The sequence below is a fragment of the Nesoenas mayeri genome, assembly GCF_963082525.1.
Source record: "Nesoenas mayeri genome assembly, chromosome: 2".
NCBI lineage: Eukaryota > Metazoa > Chordata > Aves > Columbiformes > Columbidae > Nesoenas > Nesoenas mayeri.
In genome coordinates, this window is record NC_137543.1 from 506,859 (window position 1) to 521,461 (window position 14,603).

Genomic DNA, 14,603 nt, shown 5'->3' on the forward strand with positions numbered 1-14,603 from the left:
GGAGGTGGGATGGACATCCAGCCACACTACAACAGAGCGACAGAGAAGATGGGATGAGACGGGGGATGAGACGGGGGGCTGCTGAGCCCCGCGGCAGCACCGCGCGCCCGCCCGCGCCCGCCGGCACAACCGCAGCCGGGAAACCTGCACCACACCCCAAACTGCGCCTGGAGGAATATCGCAGCCCCGGACGCCTCGGTGTCCCCCCCGCGGAACGCGGCACCCGGCAAAGCCCCCGCGCACGCCCGGCGTGGCGATCCCCGGCGCCGGGGCAGGTCGGGGAGGTCGGCGTTACCTGTGCCGGCGAGCGCGGCCGCGGAGCCGCCGCGTCCTGGGCTCCCCCGGCGCCCATCCACGACTTGCCGACGGTGGAGACCCAGCTGAGGAACTCGCCCAGCGGCGCGGGGACGTCGTGGGTGGGACTGGAAAGAGACGTCTGCCAGAGAGAGAGCGCGTTACCGCGGCGCAGCACCGGCGAGGGAACCAGAGCCGGCAGCGGGAGCGGGAAAAGGAGTCCGGTTTACAGAGATGCGCCTGGTTTCTACCGAGAGCGCCGGGCTGCTGCGGCATCCCACGGCGCCCCCGCGCCGGAGGGTCCCAAGAACCTCGCTGGCGAGGGGGGTCCAGGCGCAGGCAGTGCCGGCTCTGCCGAGCTCGGCGCGGGCTCTGGCGGACGCCTGTCAAAGCACCAAGCCAGGTCAGTGTCAGGAAATCAACCTCGTGCGAGCACTTCCCAGATACACCAGCGACAGACAGACAGACAGACAGACGGGCAGCGCGGCCGCCGGCGTGTGCCAGGCGGCCGGGGAGAGCCGAGCACGGCGGCTGCGTCCCGGCGGGCGGGCTGGCGGAGGCGGCGCTGGGAGAAGCGGCGGAGCGGAAGCACCGGGCAGCGCCAGCACTTACGGTGGGGGCGCCGGCTCCGCGGTGGTGGGATGTGCTGGGGGACGTGCCGGGGGATGTGCCGGGGGACGTGCCGGGAGGCCGAGCCGGGGTGGCTCGGGGCCGGGGTGCGGAGGCCCCTCCTCGCCATGCCGAAGGGTCCAGGCGACGGCTCCGGCGCTGGCGCGGGGGGCCGGGTGCGCGGTGCTGGCGCGGAGCTCATGGCGTCCTCCTCTGCGGGGAAAGGGTCGTCTCCTCCTTCGGGGGGCGGGGATGAAGCCGGCAGGGTTAATTAATTACAAAAGAGCCGCTATAGTGGTGAGATCAAAAAGACGAACGGTTTTCCGGCTCTGCCGCGGTGTGGGTGTCGGAGCGGTGGGGGCCGGCAGGGCCGGGGCGGCAGGTCTGGGAGGGTAGTGTGTCTTCTCTCTCATCTCTTAATATACAAATACTGACAGAATAATTGTATATATTAATATATTAGTCTAGTCTTTTTGGTTAAACTTCAGGCACTGCTTTGGAAGAGAACGGAGTTTAGAAGTTAGGAAAGGTGCGGGTGGCCGGGCAGCAGCGGCGCCACCCGCGAGCGGGAGGCGGCGGGATCCTCGGGACGGGGCTCAGGCCACGCGGAGCGGGGTCCCCGGCGCCCCGGGGCGCCCCCCGAGCGCCTCCCGCCCGCAGCCGCCGCTCGGCAGCGCCAGGGCCAGCGCGGCCGCCAGCGCGGCCGCCTCCACGGCGGTCCCGGCGTATCGGCGGCCAAAGCTGGAGGAGGAGTAGGAGGAAGAAGAGAAGGTCATGGAGAAGCCGGAGCCGGTGGCGTCGAAGCTGCCGCGCCGGGAGCTCGAGCGGGAGCCGGTGCGGGAGCCCGAGCGGGAGCCGGCGGCGGAGCCGGCGCCGCTGACGTTGTAGGGGCTGTAGTAGCCCTTGCTGGACTGCGAGGAGGCCTCCAGCAGCCGCAGGCCCGTCCCGTCCTCGATCATGCTCCGGTCCATGGCGTCCTTGTAGGAGATCTTGAGCTTGGTTTTGGGGCAGGTGAGGTACTTGGAGTAGGTGTTGACGTCGCGCAGCTTCTGGGCCGTGCGCGTGTCGATGGTGCCTTTCTGCAGCGCCTCGTCCAGGGACACGCGGCCCGCGGCGTCGGGCTCGATCAGGCCCCCGGTCAGGTACTGCACCTCCAGGAACCGCTGCCCGGCCTCGTAGTACAGCCAGCCCTTCTTCAGCGCCTGCGCCGCCGACATCTTCGTCTTGGTCCGCGGGTCCTCGAAGCCGTAGAAGGCCTTCTGCGCCAGGTTGATGCGGTCCACCATGATCTTGTCCACCAGGCCCTTGCTGACGGCGTCGGCGACGGAGCACTTCTCGCCGGTGCTGGGGTCGATGATGCCACCGGTGCAGGCCTGGGCCTCCAGCAGCCGCTGCCCCGTGATGTTGTCCACCAGGTTGCGGCGCATGGCCTCGGTGATGGACACCTTCTCCAGGGTGTCGGTGTCCAGGATGCCGGCCACCGGCCCGGTCTCCTCGGTCGGGTCGCTCCACATGGAGATCGGGGTGCGCGTGGGGGCCGGGCTGACGGTGTAGGAGGAGGACGAGCCCACGGAGGACGACCGCGACCGGAAGCCGCTCATGTTGCCGGAGAGCATGTCCGCGAACTCGGTGATGGAGAGGGTGCCCGAGCGGTACTGGTCCAGCGCCGACTGGTCGATCAGGCCCTTGCTGATGGCGTCGTCGATGTCGTACTGGCGCCCCGAGCGCCGGTCGATGATCATGGACTTGACCACGCCGTCCGAGGAGGACGTGGTGATCTCCTCCCACTCGCACTCCTGCTCCGACAGCTCCAGGTAGGTGGGGTGGTCGATGAGGCCCTTGCGATAGGCCTCGTACACCGACATCTCCTTGCCCGTCTCCGGGTCGACGATGACCACCCTGCGCTTGCGGACGGAGGACTTGGAGGACGTCTTCCTCTCCCGCTTCTTCTCCTTCAGGGGCAGGAGGCAGAGGCCGGTCTCCGGGTCGGTGATGCACCGCTCCATGAGCTGCAGGTAGGTGAGGTTCTCCTCGGTGTTGGGGTCGAAGAAGCCCTTGGTGTCGTCGCTGGGGTCCAGCAGGATCTCGTTCATCTCCTCGTCGAAGAGGCCCCTCTTGTAGGCGATCTCCACGGGCAGGCGGTGGCTCTCCTCGGGGTCGATGATGCCGCCCGTCGCGATCTGCGCCTCCAGCAGGCGGATCCCGTGGTCCTTCAGGATCAGGCCCTTCTTCATGGCCTGGAAGAGGGAGATGAGCTTCCCGGTGTAGGGGTCCCGGTAGCCGGTGACGGCCCGCTCGGCCGAGAGCAGCTTGTCCTTGAACTCGGGCCCCACGATGCCCATGCGCACGGCGTCCTCCACCGTCAGCTTGAGGCCCTTGATGGGGTCGATCACGTAGCCGGTGGCCGCCTGCGCCTCCAGCAGCTCGAAGGCGGTGCCCGGCCTGATGATGCCCTTCTTCATGGCCTGGTACACGGACAGCCGCTCCTTCGTGGAGTCCACGAAGACGCCAGCGATGCAGCTGGTGCCCTCCAGGAACTTCTTAATGTTCTTGGAGACCTCCTCGACGGAGGTGAGGCCTTCCTGCAGGCGCTGGGCGGTGGCCTCGTCCACCACCTGCGAGCGGACCAGCTCCTCCACCGTGATCTGCTTGCGCAGCCCGCGGAACGTCAGCTTCCTGGTGTCGCAGAGCGGGAGCAGGAGGAGCCCGCTGCCCTCGTCCCGGCGGCAGCGCTTCAGCAGCTGCGTGTAGCTCAGCTTCTCCTCCGTGGACGGGTCCACGTAGCTGCGCACCTCGCTGGGCTCGGACAGCATGTCGTGCGTCTCCTTGTTGATGAAGCCCCGCTGGTAGGCCACCTCCAGCGGCAGGTGGAAGCCCAGGTGCGGGTCGATGATGCCACCGGTGGCAATCTGGGCGTCCAGGAGCTTGAGGGCCTCTTCGCTGGGGATGAGGTCCTTCTTCATGGCCTGGAAGATGGAGATCTTCTGCTCGCTGTACGGGTCCCTGTAACCGGTCACGGCCCTCTCCGCGGACAGCAGCCGGTCGTGGATTTCGGGCCCCACCACGCCCTTCCTGACGGCCTCGTCGACGGTCAGCCTCTCGTTCTTTATGGGGTCGATCATGAAGCCGGTGGCCGCCTGGGCCTCCAGGAGGCAGCGGGCCACCTCGGGGTTGATCAGCCCCTTCTTCAGCGCCTGGTAGATGCTGAGCTTCTGCTTGGAGGACGGGATGTAGATGCCGGCCACGCAGCCCGACCCGTACAGGTACCTCCAGATGGTCTCCACGTCCAGGAGCTCCCGGAAGGACTTGGAGCCCTGCTTCAGCAGGTTGTAGATCTCCTGGGAGATGATCTTGGCCTCGTAGAGGTCCTCGGCCGAGATGCGGCGCCGGATGTAGTCGTAGGAGGTGAGATTCTGCTGCCTGATGATCTCGGTCTTCTCGATGATCTCGATGATGATGATGATCATGCGCTCCTTGGACACGCGGCCCGACTGGAACTCCTCCATGAGCTGCTTCCGCTGCTCCTCGGGCAGCAGGTCCGAGTGCATGATCTCCCACAGCGACATGGAGGAGCCGGCCCTGCTGCCCACGGGGATCTCCACCTGCGTCTCCTCGAACACCTTGCGCGTCTCCGCCTCCGTGTACACCTGCGTGGTCTCCACCACCGCGGGCTTCTCGGGCTCCCGCAGGGGCAGCAGGTACAGGCCCGTCTCCGGGTCCTCGATGCACTTCTCCTTCAGCTGCCTGTACGTCAGGTTCTCGTGCGTGTTGGGGTCGAAGAAGCCCTTGGTGTCGTCGGTGGGGTCGGAGAGGGTGCGGTTCAGCTCCTCGTCGAAGTAGCCGCGCCGGTAGGCCACCTCCACGGGCAGCCGGTGGCTGTTGACGGGGTCGATGATGCCGCCGGTGGCGATCTGGGCCTCCAGCAGGCGGATGCCGTGCTCCTTGACGATGAGTCCTTTCTTCATGGCCTGGAACAGGGAGATGGTGCTGCCCGAGTAGGGGTCGGTGTAGCCGGTCACAGCCCTCTCAGCCGACAACAGCTTCTCGTGCAGCTCAGGCCCGACCACGCCGGCCTTCACCGCCTCGTTGACGTACAGTTTGCGGTTCCTCACGGGGTCGATCAAGAAGCCGGTGGCTGCCTGGGCCTCCAGGAGGACCACGGCAGTGCTGGGCCTCAGCAGGTTCCTCCTCATGGCCTCGTAGATGTTCAGCTTCTCCTTGGTCGCCTCCACGTAGACGCCGGCGATGCAGTCGCTGCCGTGCAGGAACCTCCTCACCGCGTCCGTCTCGGCGAGGTCCTTCACCGTCTTCTTGCCCTCCTTCAGCTGCTCGTACTGGGCTTTGCTGATGATGTGCGACTTCAGCAGCTCGCTGGCGGGCACGGGTGCCCGGAGCCCGCTGAACGTCAGCTTCTCCTGCCTCTTGGTCTCCGCCTCCTCGATGATGGTGATCACAATCTTGATGATCTTCTCGATGGTCACCTTGCCCGTCTTGTACTGCCGGAGGAGCTCCCGCCTGTGCTCCTCCGTGAAGTACTCGGAGTGGATCAGCTCCCAGATGGTCATGGTCCGGCCCTTCATGCTGCCCATGGGCACCTCCACGGTGGCCTTGTCGAAGCACTCCCTGGCCTGGCTGTCGGTGTAGAGCTCCTCCTGCTGCGCCTGGATGGCTCTGTCGGAGAGCGGCAGCAGGCACAGCCCGGTCTGCTTGTCGCGGTGGCAGTTCTTCTGCAGCTGCCCGTAGGTGAGGTGCTCCTGGGTGTTGGGACAGTAGAAGGCCTTGGCGTCGCCTTGCAGCTCGGCCAGAGCCTCGTGGATCTCGGGGTCCAGGTAGCCGCGCTTGTAGGCGACGTCGAGCGGGAGCCGGTGGCTGTTGACGGGGTCGATGATGCCGCCGGTAGCCAGCTGGACGTCCAGCAGACGGACGCCGGTGTCGGTGGGAATGAGGCCCTTCTTGAGCGCCTGGAAGAGGGAAACCGTCTGGCCCGTGTAGGGATCCTTGTAGCCCGTGACCGCCCGCTCTGCGGACAGCAGCTTCTCGTGGAACTCCGGCCCCACCACCTCGGCCTTCACCGCCTCGTCAACGGAGAACAGCTCGTTGCGCACCGGGTCCACGATGTAGCCGGTGGCAGCCTGGGCCTCCAGTAGGGACAGGGCAACCTCTGGCTTCAGCAGGTTTCTCTTCAGGGCGTCATAGAAGGTCAGCTTCTGGCCGGTGGACTCCACCAGGACGCCGGCAATGGCGTCCGTGCCCTTCAGGTACTGCCGCACGGACTCCATCTCCGCCACGTCCTTCACGGTCTTCTTGCCCTGGTGCAGCTGGTTGTAGAGGTCCTTGGTGAGGATTTTGCTCTCCAGCAGCTCGGCGGCCGGCACGGGGGCCCGGAGCCCCTCAAAGCACATCTGGCTCTTCTTCTCGCTTTCCTCCACAACCGTGATGATGATCTTAATGATCTTCTCCACCGTGATCTTGCCGGTCCTGTACTGCTGGATCAGGTCCCGCCTTTGGTCCTCGGTGAAGTATTCAGAGTTGATGATTTCCCAGATGGTCATCGTCTTCCCTTGGAACTTGCCGAACGGCGCTGTCACCGTGGCCTTCTTGAAGACGTCCTTGGCTTCTTTGTCGGTGTAGAGCAGCTCTCTCTCCTTGGCCGCCTGGTCGGTGAGCGGCAGGAGGCACAGCCCCGTGTCGGGGTCGGTCACACACCGCTCCATCAGCTGCATGTAGGTGAGGTTCTCCTGCGTGTTGGGGTCGAAGAAGCCCTTGGTGTCGTCGCTGGGGTCGGACAGCACCTGGTTCATCTCCTCGTCGAAGTAGCCGCGCCGGTAGGCGGCTTCCACGGGGAGCCGGTGGCTGTTGACGGGGTCGATGATGCCGCCGGTGGCGATCTGGGCCTCCAGCAGGCGGATGCCGTGCTCCTTGACGATGAGCTCCTTGGTCATGGCCTGGAACAGGGAGATCTTGTCGCCCGTGTAGGGATCCTTGTAGCCGGTGACCGCCCGCTCAGCCGACAGCATCTTGTTGTGCAGCTCCGGCCCGATCACCCCCTCCCTCACCGCCTCGTTCACCGAGAGCCTCGCGTTCCGCACGGGGTCGATGATGAAGCCCGAGGCCGCCTGCGCTTCCAGGAGGACGAGCGCGGTGCCCGGGCTCAGCAGCTTCTTCTTCATGGCTTCGTAGATGCTCATCTTCTGATTGGTGGGTTTGATTAACAAACCGGCAATGCTGCTCTTGCCCTGCAGGTACCTCTTGACGTCTTCCCTCTGCGAGAGCTCGCCAACGCTCACCGCGCCCTTCGCCAACTTGTCTAGGCTCTCCTTGCTCAGAATGCCGGCGTCAGCCAGCTTCTCCGCGGACACCTTCTGGCGGATGCCCTCGAAGGCGAACTCGGGCTCCCCGTTCTGCGCCAGCCCGTCCACCGCGTCCCTGCCGTTGGGCATGGCCTTGATATCCGGCAGCTGCGCCGCGGTCACCGCGGCCTCCTCGGGCAGGTCGTCCGTCTGGATCATGATCTCTCGCGTCTGGGCCAGGGCGGCCTTGTACTCCTCCTGCATCTGCTCCAGCCTCTCCCTCAGCTTCTTGTTCTCCTCTTCCAGGAGCTTCTCCTGCTGCTGCCGCTGCCTCTCGAGCTGCTGCAGCTCCTCCTGCTTCTGACGGACGTTCTCCTCCGCTTCCTGCTGGTGCTTCTTGGCTTCATCCAGCATGGCTTTCAGCTGCTGCTTCTCCTGCTCCATCTCCTTCTGCTGCCGCTCCTGCTCCGCCTTCAGGTTCTGGGCTTTGTCCACCTCGTCCTTGAAGAGCTTCTCCAGCTTCGACTTCTCCTCCTCGATGAACTTCTCCTTCTGCAGCAGGGCGTCCTTCTCCGTCAGGAACGTCTGCTGGAGGAGCTGGGTCTCCTGGCGGAGCTGCGCCTCCTGCGCCACCTGCATCTGCGGAGGGAGAGAGGACGGGGGTGAGACGGCGGCAGCGCGGGGGACAGGCAGCGCGGTGGCACCAGGCGGGGCTGCGCGGTCACTCTGCTGCGGGGTCATGGGTTAGGGGAGCAGTGCCGGGTTAGGGACAAGCAACACGGGGTGGGACGAGCGGGGAAAGGACACGAGCTCCTGCGCGGGGTCAGGGACTCCCTGCCCGGCACCGCGGCGGCAGCCGGGGACAGCTCTCATCTCTGGAGAGGAACAAGGACGCACCGCGGCGCCGCAACGCTGGCATGGAGGGTGTGGATCCCCCTCCACGGCAGCAGCAGGGGGTGGGAGCTCCTGTGCCGACGCCTCCCGGCCGGGTTCGCCTCACTGCGCCTGGTGCTGGCTCCGCGCACGCCCTGCCCCACGCACGGGGGTGCTGCCCCACACCTGGGGGACGAACGCTGGAGCGGGGGCTCAGGGACGCCGCCTCCTCCCGGTCGGTGCCAGCAGCCGGCTCTGCGCCTGCCCGCGCCGCAGCGAGGGCGTCCCCGTGCACCGCAGCCAGGGCGTCCCCGTGCACCGCAGCCAGGGCGTCCCCGTGCACCGCCACCACCAAGGGGACCCGCAGCCCAGTACCTCCTCGGCCTTCTGCTGCAGCAGCGCTGCCTCCTGCTTCAGCCTCTCCTTCTCCTGCTCCAGGTCGGCAATGGCCTTTCGCAGCTTCTCCGCGTCCTGATCGCTCTGGTGCCGCTGGATCTCCAGCGTGTGCACCAGCGTCATCTTCTCCTGCGTGGCCAGCTCGGTCTCGTGCAGCCTTTCGCTGATGTCCTCCGCCTGCCTCTTGAAGCGCTTGGCCTCCTCCTCGGCCTTGGCCTGGGCCACGCTCATCTCGGCCACCTGCAGCTTGAGGCGCTCGGCCTCGGCCGTGATCTCCAGCTGCCGCCGGCGCTCGGCCTCCAGCGTCTTCTGGAAGCCCTCAGTCTCCTCGGCCAGGCGCTGCTGCATCTGCTCCTTGTCCTCCTGCAGCCGCTTGGCGTGCTCCTGCGCCAGGTCCTTCTGCTTCTGCAGCATCTCCGCCTCCGCCTTCAGCCGCGTGGCCTCCTGCACCGCCTGCATCTTCTCCTTCAGCATCTTCTCCGCCAGCGCCCGCTGCTGCGCCAGGTCGTCCTCGGCCAGCTGCCGCAGCCGGGCGGCCTCCTGCGCCTCCACGCTGAGCCGCGCCACCTCCTCCGCCACCTGCTTCATCTTCTCAGCCTCCTCCGCCAGGAACTTCTGCGTGTTGTCCTTGTCCTTGAGGATCAGCGCCTTGTTCTCCTCCTCGATGCGGCTCTTCAGCTTGGCCAGCTCCTCCATCTGCACGCGCACCTTGAAGAGCTCCTCCTCCACCTGCGCCTTCTGCCGCACGGCGTCGCCCACCTCCTCCTTCAGCCGCTGCAGCTCCTCGTCCAGGATGCCCTTCTGGTGGTCGGTCTCGTCCAGCTGCAGCTTCACTTTGGTCAGCTCCTGCTCCACCTGCGCCTTCTGCCGCAGCGTCTGCTCCGCGAACTTCTTGTGCTTCTCCATCTCGGCGTCCGCCAGCTGCTTCTGCCGCAGCGCCGCCTGCTCCGCCTGCGCCCGCTTGGCCGCCTCCAGCTCGGCCTCCTTGCGCAGCTTCTCCGCGTCCGCCTGCGCCTGCGCCTGGGCCTGCGCCTCCTCCTCCGCGCGCTGCTTCAGCCGCTCGGCCTCCTCCACGCGCTGCCGGGACAGGCTGGCGTCCTGCTCGGCGCGGCCGCGGGCCAGCTCGGCCTCCTCGGCCGCTCGCCGCGCGCGCTCGGCCTCCTCGCGCAGCCGCTCCAGGAGGCTCTGCTCCTGCTGCCGCGTCTGCAGCAGCTCCTGCTCCTTCTGCTGCACGGCGGCCAGGTGCGCCTTCTCCTCCGCCGCCAGGCGCTTCTGCGCCGCCTCCCGCGCCAGCTGGATCTGCCGCTCCGACTCCTTCTCTGCCAGCTCCTTCTGCCGCCGCGCCTCCTCCACCGCGGCGCGCAGCCGCTCCACCTCCTCCAGCGCCAGCCGCCGCTGCCGCGCGGCGTCCTCCTCGGCCGCCACGATGGCGCGCACCTTCTCCTCGGCCTCGCGCCGCCGCGCCTCCTCCTCCAGCGCCAGCGCCCGCTGCCGCTCGGCCTCGCGCTCCGCCTGCTGCCGGCTGCGCTGCGCCTCCTCGGCCTCGCCGCGGATGCGGCCCAGCTCCCGCTCCAGCTCCGCCTTGCCCGCCGACGCCTTCTCGAAGCTGGCCTTGAGCCCGCGGATCTCCTCCTCCACCTGCCGCCGCTGCCGCAGCGTGTCCTCCACCAGCCCCTTCTGCCGCTCCAGCTCGCTCTCCGAGGAGCGCTTCAGCTGGGCGATCTTCTCCTCGATGTCCTGCTTGTGCTGCGCCGCCTGCTCCTCCAGCAGCTTGCGCTGGTACGCCTCGTCCTCCGCCAGCCGCCGCAGCCGCTCGTTCTCCGCCTCCTTCTCCTTCAGCGCGATCTCCGCCTCCGCCTTCAGCCGCGACGCCTCGTTGATGGCCGCCAGCTTCTCCTTGAGGATGCGCTCGGCCTCGGCGCGCTGCCGCCCGGCCTCCTCCTCCGCCAGCTGCCGCTGCCGCTTGGCCTCCTCGGAGAGGGCGCGCAGGCGGGCGGCCTCCTCGGCCAGCTCCCGCAGCTTGCTGGCCTCGGCCTCCAGCCGCTGCTTGGACTTCTCGCTGCTGGAGCGCGACTCCTCCTCCGCCTTGGCCTTGCTCTCCAGCAGCACCTCCATCTCGGCGCGCAGCTTGGCCAGCTCCTCCTCCACCTCCTTGCGCTTCTGGATGGCCTCGCTCACCTCCGCCTTCAGCCGGAACAGCTCCTCCTCCAGCAGCAGCCGCTGCTGCTCCCCGTTCTCCATCTCGGCCTTCAGCCGGATCAGCTCCTGCTCGGCCGCCAGCTTCTGCTGGGCCGTGCCCTCCGCCAGCTCCCGCTGCTTCTCCAGCTCCTCCTCCGCCAGCTCCTTCTGCCGCAGCGCCGACTCCTCCGCCTTGGCGCGCTTGCGGGCCTCCCGCTCCGCGTCCTCCTTCTGCTTCTCCGCCTCCTCCTGCGCCAGCGTCTTCTTGTGGGCCACCTCCTCGGCCTGCAGCCGCAGCCGCAGCGCCTCGTTGGCCTTCTGCCGCCAGCGCTCCAGCTCCTTCTCGGCCTCCTCTCGCGACCGCTCGGCCTCCAGCTGCTGCTTCTTCAGCCGCTCGGCCTCCTCCTGCAGGTGGGCCACCGCGATGTGCTCCTGCTGCAGCGACAGCTCCAGCTGCGCCGTCTTCTCGGCGAAGGACAGCCGCTTGCTCTGCAGCTCGGCCTCGGCGCTGCGCTGCGCCACCTCCTGCGCCACCTGGATCTGCCGCTCCTTCTCGGCCTCCGCCTGCCGCATGCGCCGCTCGGCCTCCTCCGCCTGCAGCCGCAGCTGCTCCAGGTCCGCCAGCGCCTTCTGCTTCTCCCGCGCCGCGTCCCGCTCCGCCTGCACCTTGCGCTTCAGCTCCTCCTCCGCCTCCCGCTTCTTCTGGCTCTCCTCCTTCACCTGCCGCCGCAGGCGCTCGGCCTCCTCCTGCGCCTGCCGCTTCTGCCGCTCCGCGTCCTCGGCGCGCGCCCGCAGCTCCTGCAGCTCCGTCTCAGCGCTCGCCCGCTGCTTCTCGGTGCTCTCCAGCTGCAGGCGGATGAGGCGGATCTCCTCCTCCACCTTCTTGCGGTTGTACTCGGCCTCCTCGATCAGCTTGACCTTGGACTTGATCTGGTGGTCCGAGTTCTGCCGCAGCTGCAGCAGCTCCTGCTGGATGTTCTGCTTCTGCTGCTCGGCGTCCACGGCCACCACCTCCCGCCGGGTGACCTCCTCCTGCATGCGGAGCTGCAGCTCCCGCGCCTCCGCCTCCGCCTGCGCCTTGGCTTTGGCGTGGGCCTCGGCCAGCTGCCGCTGCTTCTCCAGCTGCGCCTCCACCTCCGCCAGCCGCTTCCTCTCCTCCTCCTTCAGCTTCTCGGCGGCTTTCTGGAGGGCAAAGGGTGCAGAGAAAACAGAGAGGGGAGAGAGAGAGAGATCACAAGGGATGCGACCGCGCCGGGGCATCAGCGCCAGCCACAGCCACGCGCCGCCGGGAGATGGGCCGGGCCGGGCGGAGGATGCGCGTGCGATGACTTCTGGTCCCTGAGCCTCCCCACAAGCTGGAGGCGGTGACACCGGCTTCCAGAAGACGTGTGGCAGACGGGACACGCGAGCGCCGTGGCTCACTCAGCACAGCGACAGGACCGAGACAGCGGTGCCAGAAGCAAGATGGCCATGTACCACAGAGAAGAGATGGAGCGCGAGCAAAGCCGCAGGCGACGGAGACGGACGCGAGAGGCGTGCGCACCACCACCGCGCCCGCTGTCCCCGCGGAGAGGAGCCCCCATGCTCCCCATGCGAGAGGCGCCGGCGCAGACACCCGTCACCTTGGAAAAGCGAGACCCAGCGGCAGCACCAGCGCGAGCGGCACAGAGGGAGAGGGAGGCCAATGAGGTGCCAGCAGCGCTTTCCCTGCCGGGAAAGCCTCGACAAGGTGCAGAGCGATCCCAGCGCCAGCCCATGCTGCGCCGAACCCCCAACACCGCCGGCCGCGCACCGCAGGGCCGGCTCAGCTCGTGCGCGGCGCGGGGCTGCGCCGCAGGGCGCCGGTGCCACATGCAGCGCGAGCGAGGCCACCGCAGCGCCGTGCAGGGTGGGGCGGCACACACCGGGGAGCTGGGCCTGGCCCGCGGGGTCCCCTCGTGCCGCGGTGAGGGCGCGGCGAGGGCGCGGGGCCGCGGCAGAGGCGGACAGGAGCGGGCACTGCAGCAGCGGGAGGGGCGCGCAGGGCGAGCGGGGGTGCGGTGGGGACGGGGACATGCGCACAGTGAGTACCTGGTGCAGGGAGGCCAGAGTCATCCTGGGTAATTACCCGCCATTAGATCCCCACCAACGCAACCAGCCCCCAAGACAAAGCACTGGCAAAGCGGCTCGACTTCGAGGGCAGAAACCAAGAGTTAGAGAGGTTATGAAGACAGAAACCAGCGGGCGCCAGCGCCCGAGCCCAGCGCCCAAGCGAAGGCAGATGCCGACTGCGCTACGTGTATCTGGGAAGTGCCGCCTACCAGAGTCTCGCCAGAGCCCGCCGGGGCAGCTGCACGCCAGCCCGGCCAACCCTCTCGGCTTGCGGACCCTCTGCGCCCAGAGCCAGCAGCTTCAGAGCCAGGAGCCCGATCGGAGCGGGGTTAGAGGCCGTGGCCAGCGTTAGTGATGGGGGCTGGCGTCACCACAAACTGCGTGGCGACGCGGCAGAGAGACCGTGGCCGGAGCCGTGCCGCTGCCCTACCTCCTCCTCCTCCAGCCGCCGCAGCGTCTCGGTGATGAACTTGATGTACTGGCTGGTCAGCGTGGTCAGCTCGCTGTACCGCGTCCGCAGCTCCACGTACTGCGGCAGACGGTGGGGTCAGCGGGGCGGCGCACCCACAGCACCCCCACCCCGCTGCCCGGCACCGCGGCGGCACCGGGGCCAAGGGAGCCGAGCCCGGTGCCAGACCCCCATGCCCGCCCCTTCGGCGACGGCCACCGCCCGCGCTCCCAGGAAAGGAGCCGCCGGGGATCGGCCGCGCCCCGCACCCGCAGGTCCCCCCTCACCTCCTGGATGATGCTGTCGGACGCCGACTGCACCTTGGGCTTCTTCGCCGGCGAGGCCATGGGCTCCACCTGCGCCTTGAAGCTCACCAGCTGCAGCTCGTAGTCCTGCGGGCACGGGGCACTCAGGACACCGGCTGGGGTCCCCAGCGAGCCCCCCAGCCCCCCCAGCCCCACACCCGCCGCAGCACCCCGGGACAGCCAGCCTGGCGCGGGCAGGGCCGGCGGCGCACCTTGATGGCATCAATGTACTGCTTGGCGTAGCGCTGGCACTCCTCCACCTTGTCCTTGTTGCGGTCGCACTCTTCCAGAAGTTTCTGGGGGAGAGCTGGGGGTGAGCTCACGCGCCCCGCGGCCGCGGTCAGCCGGCAGCACCGGCGCCGCGCGTCCCGCCGCCGGCGGTACCTTCTCCTGCAGCAGCTGCTCGCGCACCGCCTTGCTGTCGGTGATGGGCACCGCCTGGATCTGCTCCTGGCGCTGCTTGGCGTCCTGGATCCAGCGCAGCAGCGCGTCGCAGCTCTCGCGGTAGTACCGCAGCTGCCGGCCCAGCTGGTCCAGCTCGCGCTGGCGCAGGTCGCTCTGCGCCAGCACCGCCTGCCAGCGCTCCAGCAGCTGCTGCACGCGCTCCCGGTACCGCTCCAGGTCCACGTCGCGCTCGCTGTGGCCCCGGACCATCCGCTCGTTGACGTCCTTGGCCTTGCTCAGGTCGGTCTCCAGCGTGTTGAAGAAGGGCTGGTGGCCCTCGGCCTGCGCTCGCAGCCGCTGCCGCACAGAACGGGGGTCACAGGCTCATCCAGTGGTTGGAAAAGACCCTCAAGATCATCAAGCCCAACCGTTGACCCAACCCTGGCACGAACCCGCGTCCGTAAGAACCTCAGCCCGTCGCGGTGCCGTTACCTTGAGCTCGGCCTTGCTGGCCTCCAGCTCCTTGAGGTCAGCCGGCACGGTCTGCACGTCCTTCAGCTGGTCCTCGTACTTCTTGACCAGCTCCTCCGCGCCCTGCGTGCTGCGGATCACCAGGTTGATGGTCTTCAGCCTGCGGGGAGAGCAGACGGCTCAGCCGGCGCCGGCGGCACAGAGCTCGGGGAGGGGGGACGCGCCAGCGCCGCTGGGACACAGAAATGATCCGAGCTGGAACAG

General features: G+C 68.1%; 1 protein-coding gene across 1 annotated transcript in view; it reads right to left on the reverse strand.

The window, feature by feature from the left end:
* Window positions 1-319: 319 nt before the first annotated feature.
* The window catches only part of PLEC (plectin), an 83,162-nt gene continuing 68,878 nt past the window's right edge, over window positions 320-14,603 (reverse strand). Inside the window, 8 exon segments of the mRNA XM_080338925.1 lie at window positions 320-677; window positions 907-7,832; window positions 8,442-11,822; window positions 13,162-13,260; window positions 13,467-13,571; window positions 13,697-13,780; window positions 13,869-14,225; window positions 14,361-14,499. Coding sequence (XP_080195051.1) covers window positions 1,500-7,832; window positions 8,442-11,822; window positions 13,162-13,260; window positions 13,467-13,571; window positions 13,697-13,780; window positions 13,869-14,225; window positions 14,361-14,499 — 10,498 coding nt within the window. The 3' untranslated portion in view covers window positions 320-677; window positions 907-1,499.